This window comes from Eucalyptus grandis, chromosome 6, assembly GCF_016545825.1.
Source record: "Eucalyptus grandis isolate ANBG69807.140 chromosome 6, ASM1654582v1, whole genome shotgun sequence".
Lineage (NCBI taxonomy): Eukaryota > Viridiplantae > Streptophyta > Magnoliopsida > Myrtales > Myrtaceae > Eucalyptus > Eucalyptus grandis.
The window spans coordinates 47,413,071-47,436,005 of record NC_052617.1 but is presented as its reverse complement, the minus strand read 5'-3'; the positions used below and the strand labels follow the sequence as shown (position 1 = coordinate 47,436,005).

General features: G+C 42.8%; 3 protein-coding genes across 3 annotated transcripts; 1 reads left to right on the top strand and 2 right to left on the bottom strand.

Annotated features, from left to right (window-relative positions):
- Nucleotides 1-3,085: 3,085 nt before the first annotated feature.
- On the top strand, nucleotides 3,086-6,848 carry LOC104453777 (glycosyltransferase BC10). The gene is made up of 2 exons (XM_010068400.3): nucleotides 3,086-4,540; nucleotides 5,952-6,848. The coding sequence occupies exons 1-2, from the start codon at nucleotides 4,004-4,006 to the stop codon at nucleotides 6,597-6,599; spliced, it is 1,185 nt and encodes a 394-aa protein (XP_010066702.2). The 5' UTR covers nucleotides 3,086-4,003; the 3' UTR covers nucleotides 6,600-6,848.
- A 2,511-nt stretch (nucleotides 6,849-9,359) lies between these two features.
- LOC104455704 (probable leucine-rich repeat receptor-like protein kinase At1g68400) lies at nucleotides 9,360-15,623 on the bottom strand. The gene is made up of 3 exons (XM_039314631.1): nucleotides 15,426-15,623; nucleotides 11,806-13,312; nucleotides 9,360-10,267 (listed from the first exon to the last, which is right to left on the bottom strand). The coding sequence occupies exons 1-3, from the start codon at nucleotides 15,621-15,623 to the stop codon at nucleotides 9,561-9,563; spliced, it is 2,412 nt and encodes an 803-aa protein (XP_039170565.1). The 3' UTR covers nucleotides 9,360-9,560.
- A 1,304-nt stretch (nucleotides 15,624-16,927) lies between these two features.
- LOC104455679 (LEAF RUST 10 DISEASE-RESISTANCE LOCUS RECEPTOR-LIKE PROTEIN KINASE-like 2.4) lies at nucleotides 16,928-21,910 on the bottom strand. Its single transcript, XM_018876809.2, has 3 exons — nucleotides 21,776-21,910; nucleotides 18,628-18,660; nucleotides 16,928-18,477 (listed from the first exon to the last, which is right to left on the bottom strand). The coding sequence occupies exons 1-3, from the start codon at nucleotides 21,897-21,899 to the stop codon at nucleotides 17,342-17,344; spliced, it is 1,293 nt and encodes a 430-aa protein (XP_018732354.2). The 5' UTR covers nucleotides 21,900-21,910; the 3' UTR covers nucleotides 16,928-17,341.
- Nucleotides 21,911-22,935: the final 1,025 nt, after the last annotated feature.

Below are 22,935 nucleotides of genomic sequence, written 5' to 3'. Positions count from 1 at the left end.
GCACACACACCATCCGAGAAAGCCAATGCCGGTCCACGGACGGATGATTCTGTAGATCTTCGTAGTATCATGAATATTCTTCGGAAATGCGTAATCGATATATATTGGACTGTGAAATCCAAGCTTTGAAGCATCTTTGGACAAGCATCTTGATCTCTCTGGAAGATAAATATAAAGACCTTGCTCTGCAACTTCAAGCCAATGCGAAGAGAGAAGAGGTAGCTCATCTCGCGAGAAGATCGAAGAAGCTCGAAGGAGTAGTCCAGTCAATTGGGGATTTCCGGATCGTGCGCATTCCCAAGCGAGACATGACTCCTTTCTCACCCTCTTTTTAATGATGACAAAAAGGGGAGAACCAATTTGAACAAACATTATTTTAAAACTTTATTTGAAGTGACTTTTGTGTTTATGTTTATTTTTGAGTATGACTTGAGAACTTGAACTTGAGTGTTAGACTGAATTGGTTGTGGATTTTGATGCTTGACTGGTTGCATTTATATCAAGTATTGTTACATGGTATTACTCATGAAAGACTAACCAATTTGCTGTGGATGCAGAGTCGGTTGTTTATTAATCTTTATGAGTTAGCCATATTGCTTGAGAAATGTTTTTGCAGGTCAAAGTTGTTCAAATCTTCAAGAAAGTTTTGTCACCATCAAAAAGGGGAGATTGTTGGAGAAATCTTTCCGAGGAATATTTTGAAGTCGACAAAACATTTCTATCGGTCTAAGTCGGATATCGATAGTTAAAGTCTCAAGCTTTTATAGTCTCAAGACTTTGTTATCTCAAGACTCAAGACTCAAGACTCAAGACTCAAGACTCAAAATTATTCTCTCGATTGAGTCTTTCTAATCCGGTGTTGAAGAAAATCCAAAGTCGAGGTTTATGGTTGAGGATTTGATTCTATCCTCCGGAATAGATTCTTTGGTTGGATAATCATTTCGGATTCTTTAATTCTTATCTAAGATCAATTGAAGATTCGATGGTCGACGAAATAATCTTGGATTATTCTATTCTTGGAAACCGAGATCCCGATTGTATGGGCGAACAGATTGATGGGCTATCATCGATTCCTTAAATAGCTCGGATGATCTTCTTGATTGATTCCGTCCAACGGGTAGATTGGAGGAATTCATTTGGTAAGTGCCAACGGCTATGATGGCATGAAGGAATATAAAGGAAGATGTTCTAGTTGTTTTAAGTGTGTGATCGATAGAAAAATTCCAGTAGTCCGAAGATCCTTGATTGTTAGTCGAGACGAGCGAAATTGTACACGAGAGAGTGTTTATACTTGGTAACGCCTTGAGCGAGTGTGGTAGATCATCTACACCTAGAAATCAAGGAAGATCAACACCGTAACAACTCTTTGATCATAGTGGAATCCAGCCAATCGGCTGTCAGTGCAAAAGAGTGGACGTAGGCTTGAATCAAGCCGAACCACTATAAACCGAGTGTTCAATTCTCTCTTTCCTTTACTTAGTCTTGCGATTGAATTTTTAACTGTTGCAAATTATTTAATTGTTTAAATATCGTGCAAGCTTCGAGAAATTTTTTTATATACCTATTCACCCCCCTCTAGGTACTCGTACTAGCTATTTCAGTTACAACAAATTAAGAAAATCCATCTAAACGAATAATATTCTCGAAATGATTAAACTTATATATCTCAATTATAAAACTCCCTCATCACAGTTGTGTTAAGAAAATTCCAAAAGTTTGAGATGATAATTTATATTGTTTCTATATAATACATGGTCGATTGTCCTATAATTGGTGGATCATGTATGTTACTAATCATTTGGAATAACGTAGTTGTCCTATTGCTATAGGACAATTCCCATGCTTTTCGCAACACTCGTGTGTACAAAAAAGTTTAAACAAAATTCAGTTCCAAACGATACCATATAGACATTACTCAATCTAACTCATGCACAGCACCTGTAGCATGCTAGTTGAGAAGGAAGTCGAGGGGATTCCATAGAGCACCACTAAATCAAGTATAGTATTAGAGTATGTGATGTACTTTCCTACATATGTATTTTTGATGAGAGGGACATTAGTCGTTCGAATGCTAATTTAACTAAATATAAAAGTAGGCGCTACCCATTCCTGTGATCTATCAATTGCTTGGATCCAACTAGAGACAAAAGGAAAAAGCCGCCGATGATGTTACATTCTAAAGTGCACTTTTGACCATCGGAGAAGCCTCCTTTTTATTTACCGTGTCAAGGAGACTTGGACCCTTAGATATATGTCCATCGCGTTCGCGGTTTGTCTCAAATCCTTTCCAACATACACTCAACTCATTTAATTCCATTTTCATACGTTTAAATTTCATAGAAAATAATTTAGATTGTTGAGCTGTCGCTTCGGTGACGTCTTCTCCCAGCGGTCTATTCACGATGAGGAATTTTAAAGGAGCTCGTCTTTATCTCGGACGCCTAGAATTTTCTAATCGCAACAATCTTCAAACTTATCGTGCGGAAGGGAGCGCAGCTGGGGAGGTCCAAGACTTTCCATACCAAGTCCCCCATTTCTTAGGGAACATCCCCATGAACAAATCTGTGTATTTTGCGCGGAATGCGTAACGTGCTGGAGTCAATGGATTGAAACGTGTTGCTCATTTTCTCGATGGGGCCATCGCGCCCTGTACGCGGGCCGACGCTTCCATCGGAGTCAATTCCAATTGAACGCGATTTGATCCCCAGGTACGACTGGCGAGATATAATCCCAGCTTTGCCTTGACCTTTTCTTGCCCCCCATGGCAGCTTCTGGTTCGCTTCCTCTTCTTTTCCAGAGGTGCTTTTTGAAAAGTAAACGCCGTTGAACAGTGGTTTTGTTCACGATCCTCGTGCCCTAAAACTCACTTTATTATTGTCTTGATTGGACATGTAATGGCGGCCAAAGCATTTTTAAGACGTGACTAGAAAGAAACCCCGTATGATTTCGAGGGTTATTCGATTCATAAAACTAATAGAGCGTTTCTTGAATTCAAGATTTGCCAACTAAAAATGGGTTTGGCTCCGCCAGAAACTAGAGATTAGTACAAAGTCTGAAAAGTTGAAAGTCCAAGTCGATGGTCTAGAAAGCCGTCGCTATACGAGGATGGCTTATAGCGATGGCTTTGCAGCCGTCTCTGGCACGCACATATAATAGAGCCTCACAGGGATGAGAGTCCCTATTCCCCCCCTCTCTCTCTCTCTCTCCCTCTGCAAGATAGGAATCAATCGTCCCGCCATTTTCGCCTCTCTCTGTATCAGACTTTTGTTTGGATCTTTACATATCTTGCACAGTTCTTCCATCAGTTCTTGGTCAATTCTTGCACAAATTCTTCTCTTTCCTTTTTCTTTTTTTTTTTGGTGGTGGTGGGGAGCCGGGCACCGAGCATTCAGTTATGGTTCGCCTTTCTGATTTCTTCGATCTGATTTTATGTATCCTGATGGTAACCGTAGCTGCGGTGTCCGTCTATGCCGATCTGTCATAAAGCTTATTAGTTACGAGATTTAATTTGTTCCCCGCACGTTACACCAACATTCATTCATTCATTCTTCGAACCGAACCGAACCCCGCTTTTTCTCCAATTGGTCCGTGTGTCGGGCAAGGACCATACACAGATCTCATATTCTTTCTTATTTATATCTTTGCATATGATTTTCAATTTCATCCACCAACATCAAGGCTGTATATAATACTCCCCGTTCTTAAATTCTGCATTTCTGGTTACAATCGGAGCAGTTCTTTTCCCTCGAGGGCAGCATCTCTTGCGTCGAAAGGAAAGCCCCTCTTTGAATCTACACTAAAGAAACCTCCTTTTCCCATCAAAACTTGATGTGACCCAACTCTTCTTTCTTTCTGTCTTCCACACGGTTTCTTCGAGATTAGCTCAGATGCCACTCGAACGACAAAATTAAAGCCCACATTCGCAAAAAAGGGCGAGAAAGGACAGTTCAAGAAAACCCGCAGGGCTTCTCTCTCTCTCTCTCTCTCCGGATCTGCAAAGATAATGAAGAGTCAACAGAACCAAAATCTGCCGACTTCGATGTTCAAGCCCTTCTATTCACACCTCCAGTTCACCAACGCCCTCTCCTGCATCATCATCTTCGGGTGCGGCTTAACCCTAGGAATAGTCCTCACTTTCCATCTCCAGAACCTGTCCTTCAACCTCGACTTCACCCGGCTCGACTTCTCGCCAACGCAGTCGCTACAGCCGCCGCCGCCGGCCCCTCAGCCAGCCCCACCGGCCATCCGTGTGGGGCTGGCGGAGTACCTGAAACCGGCGCCGGTCACGCACGACATGGAGGACGACGAGCTGCTGTGGAGGGCGTCGATGAGCCCGCGGATTCGCGAGTACCCGTTCGAGAGGACGCCCAAGGTCGCGTTCCTGTTCTTGGCCAAGGGTCCTGTTCCATTGGCTCCTCTGTGGGAGAAATTCTTCAAGGGGCAGGAAGGGCTGTACTCGGTGTACGTGCACTCGAACCCGCCGTGGAACGAGACGGAGCCGGAAGACTCGGTGTTTCACGGCAGAAGAATTCCCAGTAAGGTCAGTACCGTCAGTCAGCTTCGCATATAATAATTTTTCTGGCAATAATTCTAGCCGTACATCTTTTTCGTCATTTGTCAAGTTACAGACACCTCTCTTTTGGAGCTTTTAGGCCGCAATTATTTTGAGAGAAACAGTAATTTTGTTTCGTCTGCTTTTGCTTTCAGTGTATATGATTTAGATTGACAAAGAAAATGCATGTCTTCATATCCATTCCTTTTTCTTTTTTTTTGTGTGTGTGTGTGTCTAATGTAGATATATTACAACCGACATAGTCAGTTCGAGTTGCATAAGGTTGCAGCATATCTTTTCCTTGTGTCCGGTCATATGTTTTGGGCATTACATGCATGTTTGCTTGGCAGAAAACTAAAGATGAACTAAAAAATGACAATTGCATAGAGATGCCGAGTTACGAAATTGTTTAGCGTCTTTACACTAGAGTTAATTGAAGCCGACCTGACTTATTGTGAGGTCAAAATTCCATAAAGTTGTTTGTTATCGTTGTCATCGTCAACGTCATATATAGCAAGTGTGACGGAGTTTCTTCAACTGAGGCCATGTACATTAGCCGCACCGTGGCCGCCCTAACCCTCGAGCCGGGAGCAAAGATAATTCAATTAGGTCCTCATGCGCGTCCTCTTCGCCGGAAGACAAGAGATTGACGGCAACATGATGATTTTCTTACGAACAGTTTTGAATGTTGGATGCGTTTGGAAGGCGAAGGGTTTCTACATGGAAAGAAACCGCCTGCCCCCCCTTGCCTAACGCGATCAATGCATGTGCACTCTTCCCTATAGGAATAGAGCCTTCGTCACATTAACTAGTCAATAAGAACGGAATTCCAAGAAAAATTGGGTCCATCTGGAGCTTCTTCATTTGGATTACGTTTGGTACAAGCGCATTGAAGAAGACGATAGGAGATCTCGAATTGAATCTTCGTAGTAGTAAAAAACGTTATTGCTTCGGTTAGATCTCGGGCTTTTCATCACATGGATATTGGTTTTGGGAAATTCAATACTTGGGCCCAATTCCAGCTAAATCAAAGAGGGTCCATCTATTGCTCCCGGTGGTTCCACCATTCCCATCTTGATCTTATTGTATGTGATCTCATGACATGACTTGTTTGACTTATCTGCCTGTCGGTCCATTCTTGAATTTGCTTTACAGAAATGATTAGAAAGAGCTACATAATAAGACAAGTTGTTCACCGACACCGATGATAAACTTAGCTGCCTGTCAGTCCACAGGCAAGAACTTACTCTGTAGGATTAATTCAGAAATTTTATCGAGTCAAGTCCTCCTTCAAAAGTATAAGTTCATATGCTGATTTTGTTCATCACATCTTTTATAGATCGAGTCTACTCATTTTTTTTTCTTTGTATAATGTGTCGATTGTCCTCACAAAATGCAGGGAGTTTCATGGGGAAACGTCAACATGATCGAGGCTGAGCGGCGCCTCCTCGCCAACGCCCTCCTCGACGTTGCGAATGAGCGCTTCGTCCTGGTCTCCGAGACTTGCATCCCGCTCTTCAACTTCTCCACCGTCTACTCCTACCTCGTCAACTCCACCCAAACCTTCGTCCAGTCCTACGACCTGCCAGGCCCCGTCGGCCGCGGCCGCTACAGCTCCGGGATGTTCCCGCACATCAAGATCCACCACTGGCGGAAGGGGGCGCAGTGGTTCGAGATGGACCGGAGGCTCGCCATCGAGGTGGTATCCGACCGGACCTACTTCCCTCTGTTCCAGAGGCACTGCCGGCACAACTGCTACGCCGACGAGCACTACCTGCCAACCCTCGTGAACATGAAGTTCGGGGCGAGCAACTCGAACCGGACGCTGACCTGGGTCGACTGGTCGAAGGGCGGGCCCCACCCGAACCGGTTCGTGAGGAACGAGATCACCGTCGAGTTCCTGGAGCGGCTGAGGGACGGGAACGGGATGCGGTGCGAGTACAACGGGAAGGCGACGAGCGTGTGCTACTTGTTCGCGAGGAAGTTCTTGCCCAGCTCCTTGGATCGGCTGTTGAGGTTTGCGCCCAAGGTGATGCACTTCAATTAGGTGGATCATCTCCCAAGAAAATAAGAAGGAAAAAAAAAAGGAGCGAAAGAATCATTCATTTTTCGTTCATATTCTTTTCTCTGGCAATGATACATAGGGTAAAGGATCTAGTTCTAGTTGACCTTGCCAAAGTTCTACCCTTTTTTTTCCCCACTATACTTACATTTTGAAACATTGTACAACATTGTAAACCATCGACCATGTATAGAACGAAGAGGTTCGAACGTAACAATCAAGTTTTCTGCCAAATTGATGCGCCGTGTATGCTTCAAATTCTCTTTTATGTATGTATAGTTAGGAAATATTTCAATTTTCAAAGGACAGTACTATTTCCACCCTTACATGACTAAATCCACCAAATCTTCACCAAAAAGACAAAATTACTCTCTACATTTAATTGCGATTTAAATTGATGGTCCCAAATTTAGTTACTTTCCTTATATATGTGGGATCTACCCACCATTAGTTAAGAATTTCATTTGTTTAGTTTTGTTTATTGTAGATCTTCCATATTCGTTAAAGGCATGATATCTTTTTTTTTTTTTTTTTTTGGTGACCGGGGGAAACCCGTACGCTGGCAGCACAGCGGGACAAACCCTGGGGCCGCATGAGGGAACCACCATTTCGTGACAGTAGTTAAGGCGCCAAACGCCTCCACTGGATTTTGAACCCTTCACCTTAGAGGAAAGGATCGGCAGGATCTTATTCAGCTGAGCCACCACGGCGAATGATTAAAGGCATGATTTCTAAAAGGACAAATGGTTGCATCCATGCAATATCTTTTTTTTATTGTAAGATATTACTTCCATAAAATTTTATTTTGTTGAAAACTCAATTTTCCAAAAAAAAAGAAAAAAACACTACTTCTTTCCTACATTGTCTATTAAATTTATGAATAAATTGTTTAGTAGATGAACTTTGATTAAAACAAAACATTGCAAAGTAAGATTTTTTTTTAAAAATAAATGCAAATGAAATTTCATTATTTTTGGATTGATGAAAAATAATGTCATCCATGAACCATTTACAAAAAAATATCAAGATACCTCATTGTACATGATGTTTTTAGTGTATTCCTAGATGTTCCTCTAATGTATTTACATGCTAAAAATATCTCACCAATATATTAAGGAAAAAATATAAATTCTTTGATTTAGTAAATAAATAGACTTGATATATATTTTAGACTAATGACATTAATAATAAGTTTATCAAGAAAGTGAGTTTTTGATATAAAAGGGACAAAAAATAGGGAGGTCATTATAAGATCAATGATGAAGGAGAGACTTTCAGTTTTATATTATATAAAAAATGTTTTTTTTTTCATTACTATTAGCAAGATAATTTTACGTGGAGCTTGTAAAACGTTATAGGAATATTTGAGAAATCACTTTTCTTAATATACATGGTAATTATTTTAAATAAAAATAGAAAAAAAGTAGTGTGGCCATTTCCTAAAAATGCAATTGAAAGATGAATGGTAGTTTTCTTTTTCAGTACAAATGGGAGTGGATTTAGTCATTTAGAGGTGGAAAATATCGTTGCCCTCTTCAAAATACTGATTATATGTAACACAATTATCTTTTTGGTGCACAGCGGTTCCCATCGTGCAAGACCACACCATCCGAAGGTGGGTTTTTTGTCCCGGATCGATTTTTTTTTTGAATGTCTGATGTTAATGAGATCGTTTGTAGGCCCACGTAATTGAGCCCATATCCTAAGCTTGCAAAAGGCCAGCCCAACAGCAGGTGACTTGGTAATGGACTTCGTGCTATGGTTACATGGACGAAAGAATGCTTTTGTTAGACTGGACATAAGTCGGAGTCCAAATTGTTGACGGAATTAAAATTAGACCTAAAGTTGATACTTTTGTTTCTAAAAAAAAGGAAAGTTCCAAATAAGAACTTTAAGTGTAATCATTTTTCTCAAATAAAGGTTCGCAGTGGTAGAGTCTAGAGTATAATTATTTTTTTAAATGAGGATCGGAAGTATAATCTATTTTAACTAAGAGTTTGAAATGACTATATTAATTTCAAATAACAAGTTAATTTTCTAGTTGGTCAATGATATTTTTGTCACTTACCTTTTTTTGAAATTTTCTCTTCTCCTTTTTTTTGGTTCTCTCTTCTTTTTCGCCAGCCACTAACAATGTTTGGAGATGGCTGGGTAAAGGCAACCCTCGCCCTAGGTGAGGTTACCTTGTTAGCCATAGGTGAGGTCGGCCCTTGTCTAGTGGCTAGTAAGGTTGTCGAGGCCTTGCTAGCCCTCATTGGAAGGAAAAGAAGAGAGAAGAGAAAAAAGAAAAATAATTTAAAATGAAAATGATCTTTTAACAAAAATACCATTTACTCGATCGTAATATATAGCTAGTCAGCAATTAGCAAGGTTAATCCCTTATTTGAAATTATCATAATCATTTCAGGTTTTTATTTGAAATTGATATAATTACTTTAAGTCATTATTTACATAAAATTTACTTTAGATTCTTATTTGAGTAAATATTGACACTTTAAGCTTTTATTTGAAATTTTTCTAAAAGAAATTAGGCTGTTTTTTCATGAGGGGATGAAAACAAGTGAATGCTAAAATAATTGATCATCCCTCGAAATTGAAATTTGCAAGAAAAAAACTTGCTTTTCCAACAGGAAAACTACTCGAGGAAAAATGAAAACATGCTAAATAGCTGATTGCAACCATGAGTAAAAGAGCTGTTCACGATCATCCTCAAACGACTTGTCGTGATAAAACAGTGCAGCAAAATTGTCAGAAACGAATGCAATGAAGACCACTTCATTAAGCACAAATGATTCTCAATCCCTCCTCATCATGAACAAATGAAAAGATGGAAAAAAAGAAACAGAAAAAAGAGGAAAAAAGAAAAAGCAGATGATGCCTTGGTAATTACAGGACTACGGGGGAGTTCCACGAAATCGAATGAAAGTATTTCTGGTAAAGATCGGATCACTGGCTCGTCCCGCATGTGCCTTCCGACATTGACGGTGAGTCGGAGACAGACTCAAGGTTGTCGTGGCACGGGGAGGACGACTCCTCGTCAGCCCCGCGGATCTCCTCGATCATCTGGACCACGTAACCCATCCTTGGCCGCTGGTCAGGGGAGGCGCAGGTGCAGGCCATTGCGATCTGGAGCAGCCCCACCATCTCCTCCTCGATGTCCTTGTACCTCATCAGCTCCAGATCGAACACCTCCGCCGTCCACTCCTCCCTCACTACCGACTGGACCCACCGTGGGAGGTCCAGGACTCCGCCCCCGGCCCCACTGCCATACTCAGCCCCGCTCCCGTGGTCTGGCACGGACGGGCACTTCCCAGTCAGCAGCTCCAGGAGGACGACCCCGAATGAGTATACGTCCGACTTCTGTGTGATCTTCCCAACACCACCGCCGCCACGGTTGCCGTCCGCCACCTCAGGCGCGCGGTAGCCATTGGGCCGGGGAGCAGCGGCAGGAGAGGCGAAGATGGAGAGGCCGTAGTCTGAGACACGGGCGTTCCCAGCGTGGTCGATGAGGATGTTGGTGGACTTGACATTGCCATGGATGAGCTTGAGGGACTTGCACGAGCTGTGGATGAAGGCCAGGCCACGGGCCGCCCCCACCGCGAGCTTGAGGCGGGTGGTCCAGTCCAGCGGCGTCCTGCCTACACCCCGGTTGCCTGCATAACCAGAAAAAATCAATCACCTGTTCTGCAACCAACCCACATTACTTCGGTACTTTCTCGCATCAAATCAATCCATTTGCAAGAACATTCTACAGTAAAAAGACAAGATTCCCATCATGTTTAATTTGCAAACGATAAAGGGTTCGATCGATTTCATCGGGAATTTGCGTCGAAACAGTGCCGACATGCTAATACAGGTTTTAGCTTTAATCCAAACGGATGTCCTCAAAAGCGAAGGGAAGGAAGATTCGGTCTGATCATTACGCAAGGGAGCTTCACGGAAGATTTTAACATCAAGGACGGGGGATCTTTAAAGAGACCGCACGATGCTGCCACGCGATTTGAATAATAAAGAACAAAGTCGAACAAAGAGTCGGGTCAGAGGTAATGATGGGGATGACAAGAAAGTGCCCGGGCGAGGGGCCACAGGAGCACGCACTTTTGGAAATAGTTCAGCTGAAAAGAAGAGGCGAGACGAATAAATTATTCGCAAGGAAAAGGAAAAGAGAAAAGAGAGGAGAGAGCAGGAAAAAAATGAGAACAACGTTCGGAGAAAAAGAACACGAAACATTCAAAATACGATTTGATAAAGAAAAAAGAGGAAAAATGACACAATACTATAGTTCTAAATTATAATTTATTTAATATAATTTTTAAATTATAACAATATATAATGTAATCTCTCAATTTACATGTTCAACTTAGTCTCTAATTATATGAAAATATTCAATGTTCACTTCAAAAACATTAAATATTTTTATAAAGTTCAAATTAATTAGATTGAACAGGTAAAGAAAAAATTACACATATGATCAAATTGCCGAGACTGAGGATCATATTCCGCGTTAAGCCACAATTCCGACATCATTTGTCGTTATCTCGAGATAAAAAGGGTAATTATGCAGCTAAATAAAGCTATCCTCTTTCCTAGGAAAATAAAACCACGTCGCAGAGGGGCGGGCCCCCACCTGGTTGTACTGAAAAATCGACAAACAAAGACAAGTGTTTCGGCTCCCTGTTCACGGATGGTAATTAAAGCCGCAGGTTTTCCCTGTCATCTTCCATGACTGTCCCCCTCCCCTTCCCTCCCCCGTCCGTAGTAATGCCCCACCTCCGCCTCTGGTACCATCGGCGGACCCACACCACCAGACCGCACCGTCTCCCGGAAAACAAAGGTCGACAATAATCAAAATCCCTTTGTCCCCCCCTCTGTCCTTTTTCCCTACACGCTACTACAAACGCTCGAGCTTTAAGTTCGAAAAAGGAAGATGCGAGGCGCACGAAACTCCAGTCGATCTCGGCATTGAAGGCCGACTCACGTAATGTGCCGTTTGGCAATTTATGGAGCGCGTGTGCTACTGTTCACCAAAATGGTCGGGAGATATCTCGAGTTGACAACAGGAAATGGGATAGAGTCGGATCGACGGGAACATCGATGCAGGTTTTCTAGGACTAAAACAGAGCAAGAAATGAAATTTCGAACAGAGTAACTCGAGAAAATAAAAGGGTTTTGAGAAAGCAAACGGGCGTACCGTGGAGGAGCCAGAACAAGCTCCCGTTCGCCATGTAGTCGTAGACCAGCAGCTTCTCCTCCCGCGCGAAGTAGTAGGCCCGCAGGCTGACCACGTTGGGGTGGCTCAGCCGCCCCAGCACCTCCATGTGCTGCTCGAACTCCCGCCTCCCCCCGACGCTCGCGTCCTTCAGCCGCTTCACCGCCACCACGTTCCCGTCGTCCAGCACCGCCTTGTACGCCGTCCCGAACCCGCCCTTCCCCAGCATCTCCGCCGACGCCCGCAGCAGGTCCTCCAGCTCGAACCGCTTCACCCCCTCGAAGAACACCATCCTCCCTCTCTCGTACCCGCCGGGGTTGTTGGCTGCCGCGGCGGCGGCGGCGGCGGCGGCCGGGTACGGGCTTGACGAATACACGATCTTCTCGCTCTCCAGGAGCTTCGAGTTCTTCTTCTCGCCGACGTAGCTCCTCCAGAAGTAGCAGTAGAGCAGGAGAGAGATTGCCGCGAGCACTAGGGCGTCGCCGACTATGATGGCGATCAAGGCCGCAGGCTTGATGTGGGACGCGCCGCCGGAGTGGCGAGCGCTCGACGAGGCCGCGGCCGGCGTCGCGGTCACGGGCAAGGAGCTCGGGGATGAGGCCACGGTGTTGGGCTTCGCGCTCGGGCTCAATGGGGTCGCGATGGCCCCGCCGGATCCGGGTCGAGTCGGGTCGCCGGCGGCGGCATCGCATTTCTTGAGTGGGTACCCACACAGAGCCGAGTTCTCTGCAAATGCGGACTCGGGGAACCTCGACAGCGACTTGGGCACTTCGCCGGCGAGCCTGTTGCGGGAGATGTTGAACTCCTGGAGGTTCGGGAGGTCCAGCCCCGAAATGGGGCCCGAGAAGCCGTTCCCCTCGAGCCTCAGGGTCAGCAGGTGGGTCAACCCGTTGAGCGCCGCCGGGACCTGGCCCGAGAAGTTGTTGAACGACAGATCGAGCCGGTAGAGCCTCGAGAGGGACGGCACGGAGGCCGGGAACTCGCCGGAGAAGCCGTTGTGGGAGAGGAAGAGGAGCTTCAGGGTCGTGAGGTTGGACAGATCCGGGACCCGGCCGGAGAAGCCGTTGCGCTTGAGGCTGAGGACGCGGAGCTGGGAGAGGGAGGCGAGGGGCTGGACAGAGCCGCGGAGGCCGAGGCCCTCGAGGACGAGGCGGGAGACGCGGCCGTGGAGGCAGGAGACGCCGACCCAGGAGCAGACGTCGGCGGAGGAGTTCCAGTTGAGGAGCTTGTCGCCGGCGGCGTCGGAGGCGGCTCTGAAGGCCAGGAGGGGCTCGGCGTCCGGGTTGGCGGTGGAAGGTTGGAGGGAAGAGAAGTGGAGGAGGAGGACGAGGAGGAGGAGGCGAGCTTCTTCAGGCGAAGAGGCGGCGACATTCTGGTGCTGCGGCGGAGGAGGTGTCAGATAGAGAGAGAGAGAGAGAGAGAGAGAGTGGTGTGAAGTGAGGGAAGTGAGTGAGGACTGACTGAGAAGTGAGTAGTAGGTTTTGCCTCTCTGCTCTCCGCAATGCAAACCTCGAGGAGGAGAGAGAAAAGGGGTTGGGGCACGAGTGTAAATTGAGGCTCTAGGTGGAGGGTGGAATTGGAAACCCGCGCTGGGCAACATTGTGACCATGTGATTGAAAATAGGACATTACGTTAATAATATTAATAAAATAGTTAATATCACGAAAAAATTCTAAATGATACATTTATGATAATTTTACTCTAAATTCAGTATACTTACAACAAAACTGTTCTTTATTAATTTTTAAATTATCAAATTACTAATTAAATGACCTATAACAATTAATGGATGTACTAATTTGGAGTTTTACTTTAATTTGTAATTATTTTTGTATTAATTTAATTTAACGGATACTAACAAATGTATCAATTTGGGTTTTTAGTAGTAAAAAAATCAATTTGTAGGATTTTCACAAATGAGGTTTAGGTTTTTGTGATTAATTTTTTTAATTTAAGATAATTTTTTCATAAATGTATTATTTTGGGATTTTTCATAATATTAACTTTTAGTAATAATTTTTAATTTACTGTGAGAAAAAAATCAGATAATAAATAATTATAAATTATTATGAGGTCTATTTCTTTGAAAATTTGTGACTCATAATAAGTTATAATTTTCACATTAGTTCAAAGACTATTATGCTGGCAAAACTCTATTTTTTATGTGTGGCCTTAACCGTCATTGATTTAAGGATTATAAATACTTCTCTCAAATCATTAGTTTCCAAGTCCGTATTGAATGTGGCTTTTGGCCTAAAATGCTCTCGTTTAGGGACCCAACTCAGATTTAACCCAATAAAAACGGAGACGATTGTTGACTTAGAGTCTGAACGGGAGTGTTCGGTATGTAAAAACAAAACCTAAATGTTTAGCTGATAGGGTTTGTCTTATTATAATTGGAAGGGAGCATTAAGCACTAAATTAATTGGTTCTTGCACAATTATAGAGATGGACTTTTGTTTTTGCCGCATCGCGCGAGTGCCAGGAAATTCGCGAGTCACTATGAGATTCCTTGAGCGCACTTCAAAACTCGAATTGAGAGTGGGAGCAATAAAAATGGCTTTGACTTGAAAGAGAGCTCTTGTTTATTCCCATTCGTCGTTTTTCTTTTTTTTTTTTTCAAAAAGAAAATGGCAATCAGCTCTCAAGTTTGGCGCGGGAGAACTCTTCGTAGTAACATGTGAGGAGTACATACAAGAGCATGTATCTTTGACGAGTACTTTAGGATCACTAATTAAGCATAGATAAATAAGGAATTTTTAAGACATTGAGCTCAATCTTGATTAAATGAAATCTTTAGATGAAACGACATATCTCGCAAATATGCTTGATAGATGGATTAGGCCTATTCAACTCGAGAGTTCATGTAACACTCTGTTATAAACTATATCAGTCTTGTATGATTGATGTTGAATTAACTCCAACCGAAGTCATAACTCTTTTGGAGAAACACTTTCACCCCAAAATATGAAAGGCCTTCACGGAAACAAGGTAGTTTATATATATATTCGAAAAGGGGAGGGAGGGGGAGGGGGCTAGCAAGGCCTCAACAATTCCTTTTAGCATTCCCACAACTTGTGGCATAGAGGGTTGAGCTCTCGGATTGATATGAATGAACCATAAGCTTATTACAATGATTTTCTTTGTAGTTCCTTCGTCCTCATTATTGGTCATCCCATGTAGCTCAAGCTCTTCTCAAAGCTTTAGGTATCGTTGGACCCTATGAGGGAAGTATGTTTGCTGGTTCTATCTACTGTGCCTTTATCTTTTTCCTTTTGCCAACCATCTCCAAAACTATCATGCTACAGCTATAGACATCCAATTTCTAAGAAACTCTCCAATGTTCCTTAAGATCAACTCTGAAGCAACATGTTTGCTTGTGCACCGCACACCCAACATCCACACAATGCTCTCTTCTTTTGGGCATATTTTGGCAAGATCACAAGTTGGAAACCTTGGGACAATAGTTTCCATTTCAGAGAATGGTGTGACACTATATGCCGAAGTGCAAGATCCTCATGTTGCAGCCTTAAGTACCCTAGCCCGTGAGCATGTTTGAAAGAAATTTTGTATACTGAATGCAAACTAAACTGCGGTTCTACCTCCGAAGTGTTACTCCCACCAAATATAAACTTTCTGAGGGATCCATTGGGCATGAACACATAAACCAAAGCTCTTCCGATTCCTTCAAAACGAAATCCCAAGAGGCTGACAACATTGCCATGAGTAGTCTTGCTCATGCTTGCAACTTCATCAAAAAATGCTTCCGCATCCCCTTTCTGCCCCTTTAGAAGCTTCATCGCCACAAGTTGACCAAGAGCTTGCCTTTGTACATGCAGCCATGGCCTCTGGCCTCCCTGGCTAGCTTTTCTTTGAAAGATTCCGTTATCCTCTTGATGTCTTGTAGGTGTATCTTCTCAAAGAGACAGTATCCCTCGATTTTCATTTTGCCATCAAAACATTCACTCCTCTGCTTCATCAAAGCCCTAAATTTTTTAATCATCAGTGTCTTCCTAAAGGAATGCATAACAATGAGGGCAATCCCAATGCCAGCTCCTGATGCAGCTATTGCTGCAAAAACAAAACAATATTTTCGAACAGCAAGCTCCAAGTTTTGCCGCTAGGATACAAAGCCTTATCAAATGAACGTTCCAAATGAAGTTGTGATGAAACCAGTAAAAGAGTGCTTCCTATAGTGCAGTAGATCGGGCACGATGGATAAGAAAGTTTAGTTGAATGGAGCTTTGGGGTCGAGCCGCATCTCCGAAGGCTCCATCCCCTCCTTCCCTTAACATTAATCAGACATATTACTTCACATTAATTAGAAAATAACTAGCCATCTCATTTAATTTGTTTTAATTTGGCCGTAAACTGATATAAACTCACCTTTTAAGAATGTTAGTTTGGTTTTTGCTTTATTTCTCATAACAAAAATCTAGTTTAATCTAAGGTTTTGTACTTGAGAAGAGGAAGGGGTCGCTAATATACGATAGATTTGCATCAGCAGTAAGTCATGAGTCCTAAAAGACAAGGGGAATCTTAAAAGCCGTTGTCCTAAAAACAAACTAGGTGATCTCCAAACCTTTGTTCCCGACATCACTAATACCAGCATCATAGTCGCGACCCTCCAAAGGAGGTAGTAGAACTAGAGTTTCGAAATCAGGACAGGACGCTGAAACTGCAGTTCTAGCATACTGGGTATGCAAAGTTGCCATCTCGAGAGGCGGGACAAGAGAGGAAATAAGTCGAGGGATCGATGAGTCGCATTCCTGGAATAACGTGGAATTGAGGTCACTGGGAGTGTAGTTCGAGGGACTGAAGTCAAATGTGGTCGCAGAATATGTTGGAAGAGGTATCTTTTCTGATCATCCGTCCGTCCATGCGACCTCAAGGATCTACGTGCTCCCTATTCATGTGGGTCACCTGATATTCCTTGGACACCGGGGACAGGGTCAGGTTATATCCATCACAGTTGAGCTCATAGCCTGGATACGCATGGTAACTCGGACTAAGACTATCATCATCATATAGATTGTACATGTAACACCCGCCAATTCGACGAGTCTCTTGAGTTCATTACAAATATATCTGGTTACTTGGTTCCATCAGAATTTAAAACACGGGCAATTGACCCAGGAAGACTCATAATAGACCAGCAAAGTGAAGAATGATGGCTGAATCCATGGCCTCCTGTACGTTCTGATTTCTTAAACTTGTTAGTGGTCCTAGAATTGGCTGTTCAATACATTGACAACTGACCTAAGTGTTCTTGCCAATCGCGACAATGATAATCTTGATTGAATTTCAAGGCTGATCAGAGAATGATGTATAGGAATACGATCGAACAATGACCAGTTCTTACCATTCTCTTTTGATCGTCAAGTGGATTACAAAACCGATTCAGATTAATGTATTGTGAATGGAAGAATCCTATTGTGTCACTCCATTCATTCTTAATAAAATTACCAGCGGTGTTAACAAAGGAAGGAAATTCTCTAGGAAAGTATCTCAGACAAATTCATACAGTTGTTGAAGTAGCACCAAATTGCAGCAGCGAACTGTTGTCTGTAGTTGCTACGGGGAATTTTGACGAGGGGGATGACAAGGTTGGCTTGGGGGGGATTGGCAAGTCCTCGACACTTCCTTTTAGCATCTCCATGACTTGAGTCATTGCTGGTCGATCTCTCGGATCAATTTGTATGCACCACAAACTGATTATGATCATCTTCTTCGCAATTCCTTTGTCTTCCCCATTCGTGATACCATGCAACCCAAGTTCTTCCTGAAGTCCAAGGCGCCGATGAATCCAATGAGGAAAATATATTTCGCTAGTATGGTCCACCTCGACTTCAGTGTTTTTTCTCCCACTGACCATTTCCATAACCATCATGCCATAACTATAGGCATCCGATTTATGAGAAACCCCTCCGATGCCTCTTATGACCAATTCTGGAGCAATGTAGCCTGCGGTGCCACGCACACCCAACATCAACACGGTACTCTCTTCTCTAGGACATATTTTGGCAAGACCAAAGTCAGAAATCTTTGGACAATAATTTTGGCCGAGAAGAATGTTGTGAGGCTTTATATCGAAATGCAAGATTCTAGCATTACACCCTCGATGTAGATACTCTAGCCCTTGTGCTATGCCTAGGGAGATGTTGTATAATGTTTCCCAACTTAATTGCTGATTTGCCTCTGAAATATTGCTTTTGAATATGAACTTTTCCAGTGACCCGTTGGTCATGAACTCATAAACTAAAGCTCTTTTGCTTCCTTCAAAGCAAAAGCCTAGAAGGCTGACAACATTGACATGAGAAGTCTTGCTTATGCTTGCAACTTCATTGATAAACTCTTCCCCGCCGCCTTTCAAATTCTTTAGAAGCTTCACGGCCACAAGTTGACCGTCTCGAAGCTTGCCTTTATACACATAACCATAACCTCCTTGACCCAACTTTTCTTGGAAAGAATTGGTTATCCTCTTGATATCTTTGTAGGCATATCTCCTTGAAGAGATTAGTTCCTCAATTTTCTGTTCAGCCACAGAATGTTCTCTCTTTCCCACCATCATAGACATATGTTTCCTTATCAGCGGTTTCTCCCTCAGGGAATAGACTACAAGAATGACAATTGCAATCCCGAATCCTGATGCAGCTGATCAGAGAAAGCCAAAAGATTCGCGGGCAACAATTTCAGTCCATCATATTACTAATCTAAGGTCCTAATGATGGAAAAGCAAAACTTTATCAAGGTTTCCGAGCAGTGAATTTCTATATGAGACAAAATGTAGGTTTAATGGAGTACCTGCGACTTTCATCACCAAATCACCATGTTGCGCTGTTACAAAGAACACAACTCCTTGTCAGAGAACTCTCCCAGTCCAAACTATGATGAAACCAGTAGGAATGCATTTTACAACAGCAGGAATGCTTTCAACACAGTCGGAGAGGATGTTATGCATGTAAGATCGAGAGCTACAGGGATCATAATTTGATTCACAGTCATCACAATCATTCTTATCTCTGTCTTTAAAATGACTAGTTTGATACTTGTGCTAAAGAATTAAGTTAGGAGGAAAATAAAAAAAAAAATTAGGGATTGAATTAGAACAGTGACTTTGATAAATACATTGACAAAATACAAAGAGGACAAGGATTAAGATGATAGTATACTGTTAAACAAGAAAGAAGACAAAAGCCAAGGAAATGATTAAATGAATAAATCCAACCTTGGTGCCGTATGGCTCAAGGTAGCTTGGTTCCTACATGAGTTAAGGTTCAACAGACCAGGGATCCTCAAGAGATTTTTCCTAATCAACAAAGGAAAGATACCCTCAGAGCAACAATAAAAAATTTAGACAAATGGACAGACACTGTGTTGTTCCGACCCTCGACAAAACTCTGCTGCGTGGTGAGGAGCCCCTGAATATTTGTGATTCAGAGGTAACTCGTAGAACATTCTAGGCAGAAAGGTAAGTGCACTCGACTCGACCCGGACAATCCAATGATTTTAATCAACGTTTCATAAAGAGGAGAGTATTATGCTCAGACACAGAGTGAAGAAGAAATAAGCCCACCAGGGACACAAAGCCAAACAAAAGCCCGGACAGGACAGCAACACCTGAAGCGCTCGTGATTGATTCCGCATTCGCCACCACTCTCCCCTCTGCCCTCTCCACTCCGCCGCCACTGGCGCCTTTGCCAGCGACTTGCACTTTCTTGACGCCTCCACCACTTCTCCATTTTCGTCACTTCCATATATTGCCAAAACAGCACTGTCCTGGCCTTCTTTTCAAGTAAAAGTAATTATTGACCCAAGAAGGTAATCCGCATGGAGAGAGGTGTTGCCGTTGTAGAGGAGAGAGAGTGGCAGTTATGTTCGGACCAATTTGGAAATGAGTCGATAGAAGGGTCAAGTTCTTGAGAACAGGCGTGCAAGAGAAGGTTGAATTATTCGAGAAAGCGGTGTTGGAGATGTGGAGCGACTACTTCTGGTGAAAGATATTGCGGACAACAAGTCATCGCCTGAGAGGTTAAGGATCAGACTGTTATTCATGCAAGCCAATTCAAAGCCAGGGAAGCCGCAGTAAGAGGGTTGTTGGTCTAGGATAGAGAATGGGAAGGTGATGTTGTGGTCACCACAGGTTCTGCGGATGCTGCAGTTTTGGAAGTGCTTGTTCATCACACAGACCGAAAGCGTTGCCGATAAGGCTGCAAACAGGAGTAGTAATATGAGGTTATGAGTGGAGGGAGAGGCGGCATGATCAGTAAGCTACCTCTTGAATTTGTGCGTGTTGGTAACTCAGAGATTGCTGGAGGATGGAATTATCGTCGAGAGAGTGGTGAAGATTTATATCCACAAGAATACATATTCTCTCATATTGGATCAATAATGACTACTTTTGATTCGGGTACGCTATATTTATTGATTGATCTCATGTTTATGTGATTGAAAGATCCTATTACTCTAACACGCCATATTTTAGTGGGGAGTCCACAAAATTCAATTGGTTAGCTGGCAATTGATTTGAAAAGTGTTCTCTTATGGTTCTGTATAGCCAGAAGACAAATTCTACTATTCTCTCATGATGTTGGAACGCCTTCCTTTAGTTGTTTCTAAGAAATTGCAGGACAGTCGAAGAATGTGCAGGAAAGAGAGAGAGGTGAATTCACCTAAGAGGTTGAGACATATACCCTCTAAAAGGTTTGTCAGTACAATATTCTCACTAGTGAATTCCCTCTTAAATATTATAATTTGACCATGTGATATATAAAAAGTTTGTAAAGTCACCAGACAAAACCATAAGGTTCAAAATTTGCATGAAAGTCTAGCCATTCCACAGGCATGTATATCAGCGGCGTTTTCATATAGTTCAGCATGGAATGTAATTTGGTCCACAAGCAAACTAACAATCAATAGAGACATATTACTCTGGCCAAAGGAGAAAGGACATAACTATTGATCATAACAATTTAGTTCATTTCAGCAAGTGGTCTAGGTTGGAATTTCAAAAGCGAAAATAAACAAACAAAAGGAAAGAAAAAAAGATTAGGGAAGATCATTTCATGATGATGTGTATATGTATCTAGCTTAGAAGTTGTTGATGAAGGTTTTGGTTAAAGTCTTCCCTCTGGAAGTCTAAGGAAACTTGACTCATTATGAATGTCATATCATGATATGATGAGATGCTTATACGATATAGAAATCTCTTTGATTTTCTTGATATGACATAAATTCTTACCGATCAATTGAATATCACTTAATACAATACATCTTAGGAACAAAGGGATATTCCCTAACATCACATACTTTATGGAGATTGTAGAACTAAGCTCAATGGAGAGTATTATGCAAAACATGCATGAGCAAACACACGTGCATAAAGCTCTTCACTTTATATTTTCCTCTTTGTCCAACTTATCGTAAATTTGCTAATCATCTATGATCCTCAATGCATCATTGTATCTCACATTGGAACTGGCTAAGCAAATAGTATTTTCTTTTGGACATTGCTACGAATCCATATACATACTAAAACTACAAAAGCGACTGCACAAACTGTGTATAATTTGCTGAAAATGATTAGTCAAATCATTTATGTTGAAAAGGATATGCATACTTTAAAAAATGACTTCTCTATTCTGAAAAGGGTAAAATACACTTTTCCGTGAAAATGATTTCATCTTCCTTTATCATAAACCCCAAAACAAAAGATCTAAAACAGAATGTCCAAAAGAAATATAAATAAAAAAAGAAAAAAGTAATGGCTTGTTGAATAAAGCCGAGGTGGGAAAAAGGAACTGAGAATAGAAAACCAAGGGAAGCCAAAAAGCTCTTCCTCTTCCTTAGAAGTCCCTACTAAGTTTGGAGAGCATGGCGAGGACATTCACTGAAAAAGACATGCGAGAATTTGAACGGTTGCTATTACGGGGAATTAACCGAAAAGTATTACCTCTTTCGTGAGGAGGCGGATAATCTGTACTAGAAGATGAGCACCGGAATTGCCCATCCGATCCGCCGCAATTGCCTCCACTTTTTTGGCATCGAAGCAATTCTCCCAGGAGGTTAAATTCCATTTCAGGCTAAACCCGCGCTTCCACTTTCCGTCGGGGTCATCATTTCCTATATCCTCGCTATCCGGTCCGGCTGGTTTAACGGGTACAATAACATGACTCTCGCACGCTAACGGTTTAAGATGTGGGTCTTCTGGTCCATCCATAAGAGTGACGTAAGAGCGGTTGGCGCCAGGAGACGGGCAAGTCGAGTGAGGATATGGAAAATCGACAAATGGGAAGCTGCTGCAATTACGGAGAAATGCTAGGTATGAATGCCCATCAGGAACAAATAAGCTCGGCCGTCTAGTGGCATATTTGGGTGTAGCAAAACAAGCATTGCCCGTTTTCTCGAACTCTGAGATCAACGCATGAGATTGATTATCATAATCTACATGGTCGTCCCACAAAGGTTCTAGTAACAGTGGCTTATCAGGACAGCATGGTCCAGCGCCGTCCCAGGGGGGAGAATCTTTCACGCTGTCACCGCACTTTGCAGGCTCGCAGAAATCCAATTGGAAGCTCACTGATGGAACCCAGTCTTCCAAAGAAATAATTGCCAAAATGCTAATGACAAGGCGAAGCAAAACCTTGGAACCTATGGAGCTCTCCACACCCATTTCAGAAATTTTAGAGGTAACAATAGAAGCACAAGAACAAGCGGAAAGAGGAAAGCTATGGGGCGCGTACAGCAGAGACAGAAGAGGCTCGAGTGAGACACGGTTGCTCAAACTGAAGACCGCATTTATATGAATGTCTTGCTGAATCCTTTTTCACGTTAACGCGCCAATTGACTGGGTCAACTGAGCGTAGAGGACCCGAAAGAGCAAACGCGCCTCAGAACCACGACGATTTCACTGAGAAGGTCGAGGACTATGATTTGAGTTCATGGCTGGCGATTGACTTAAAAAGTGAAGTCTTCTCTTGACACTGTTGGTTCCGATCAGGCAGAAGACAAACGAGTGAAGAGGTTCACTATTCCATCACATTTATCAGTACAGATTCCAAGTGTAAAATATGGGTTTTGATCCAGTAAAAAAAAAACAGAGAGAGAGAGAAG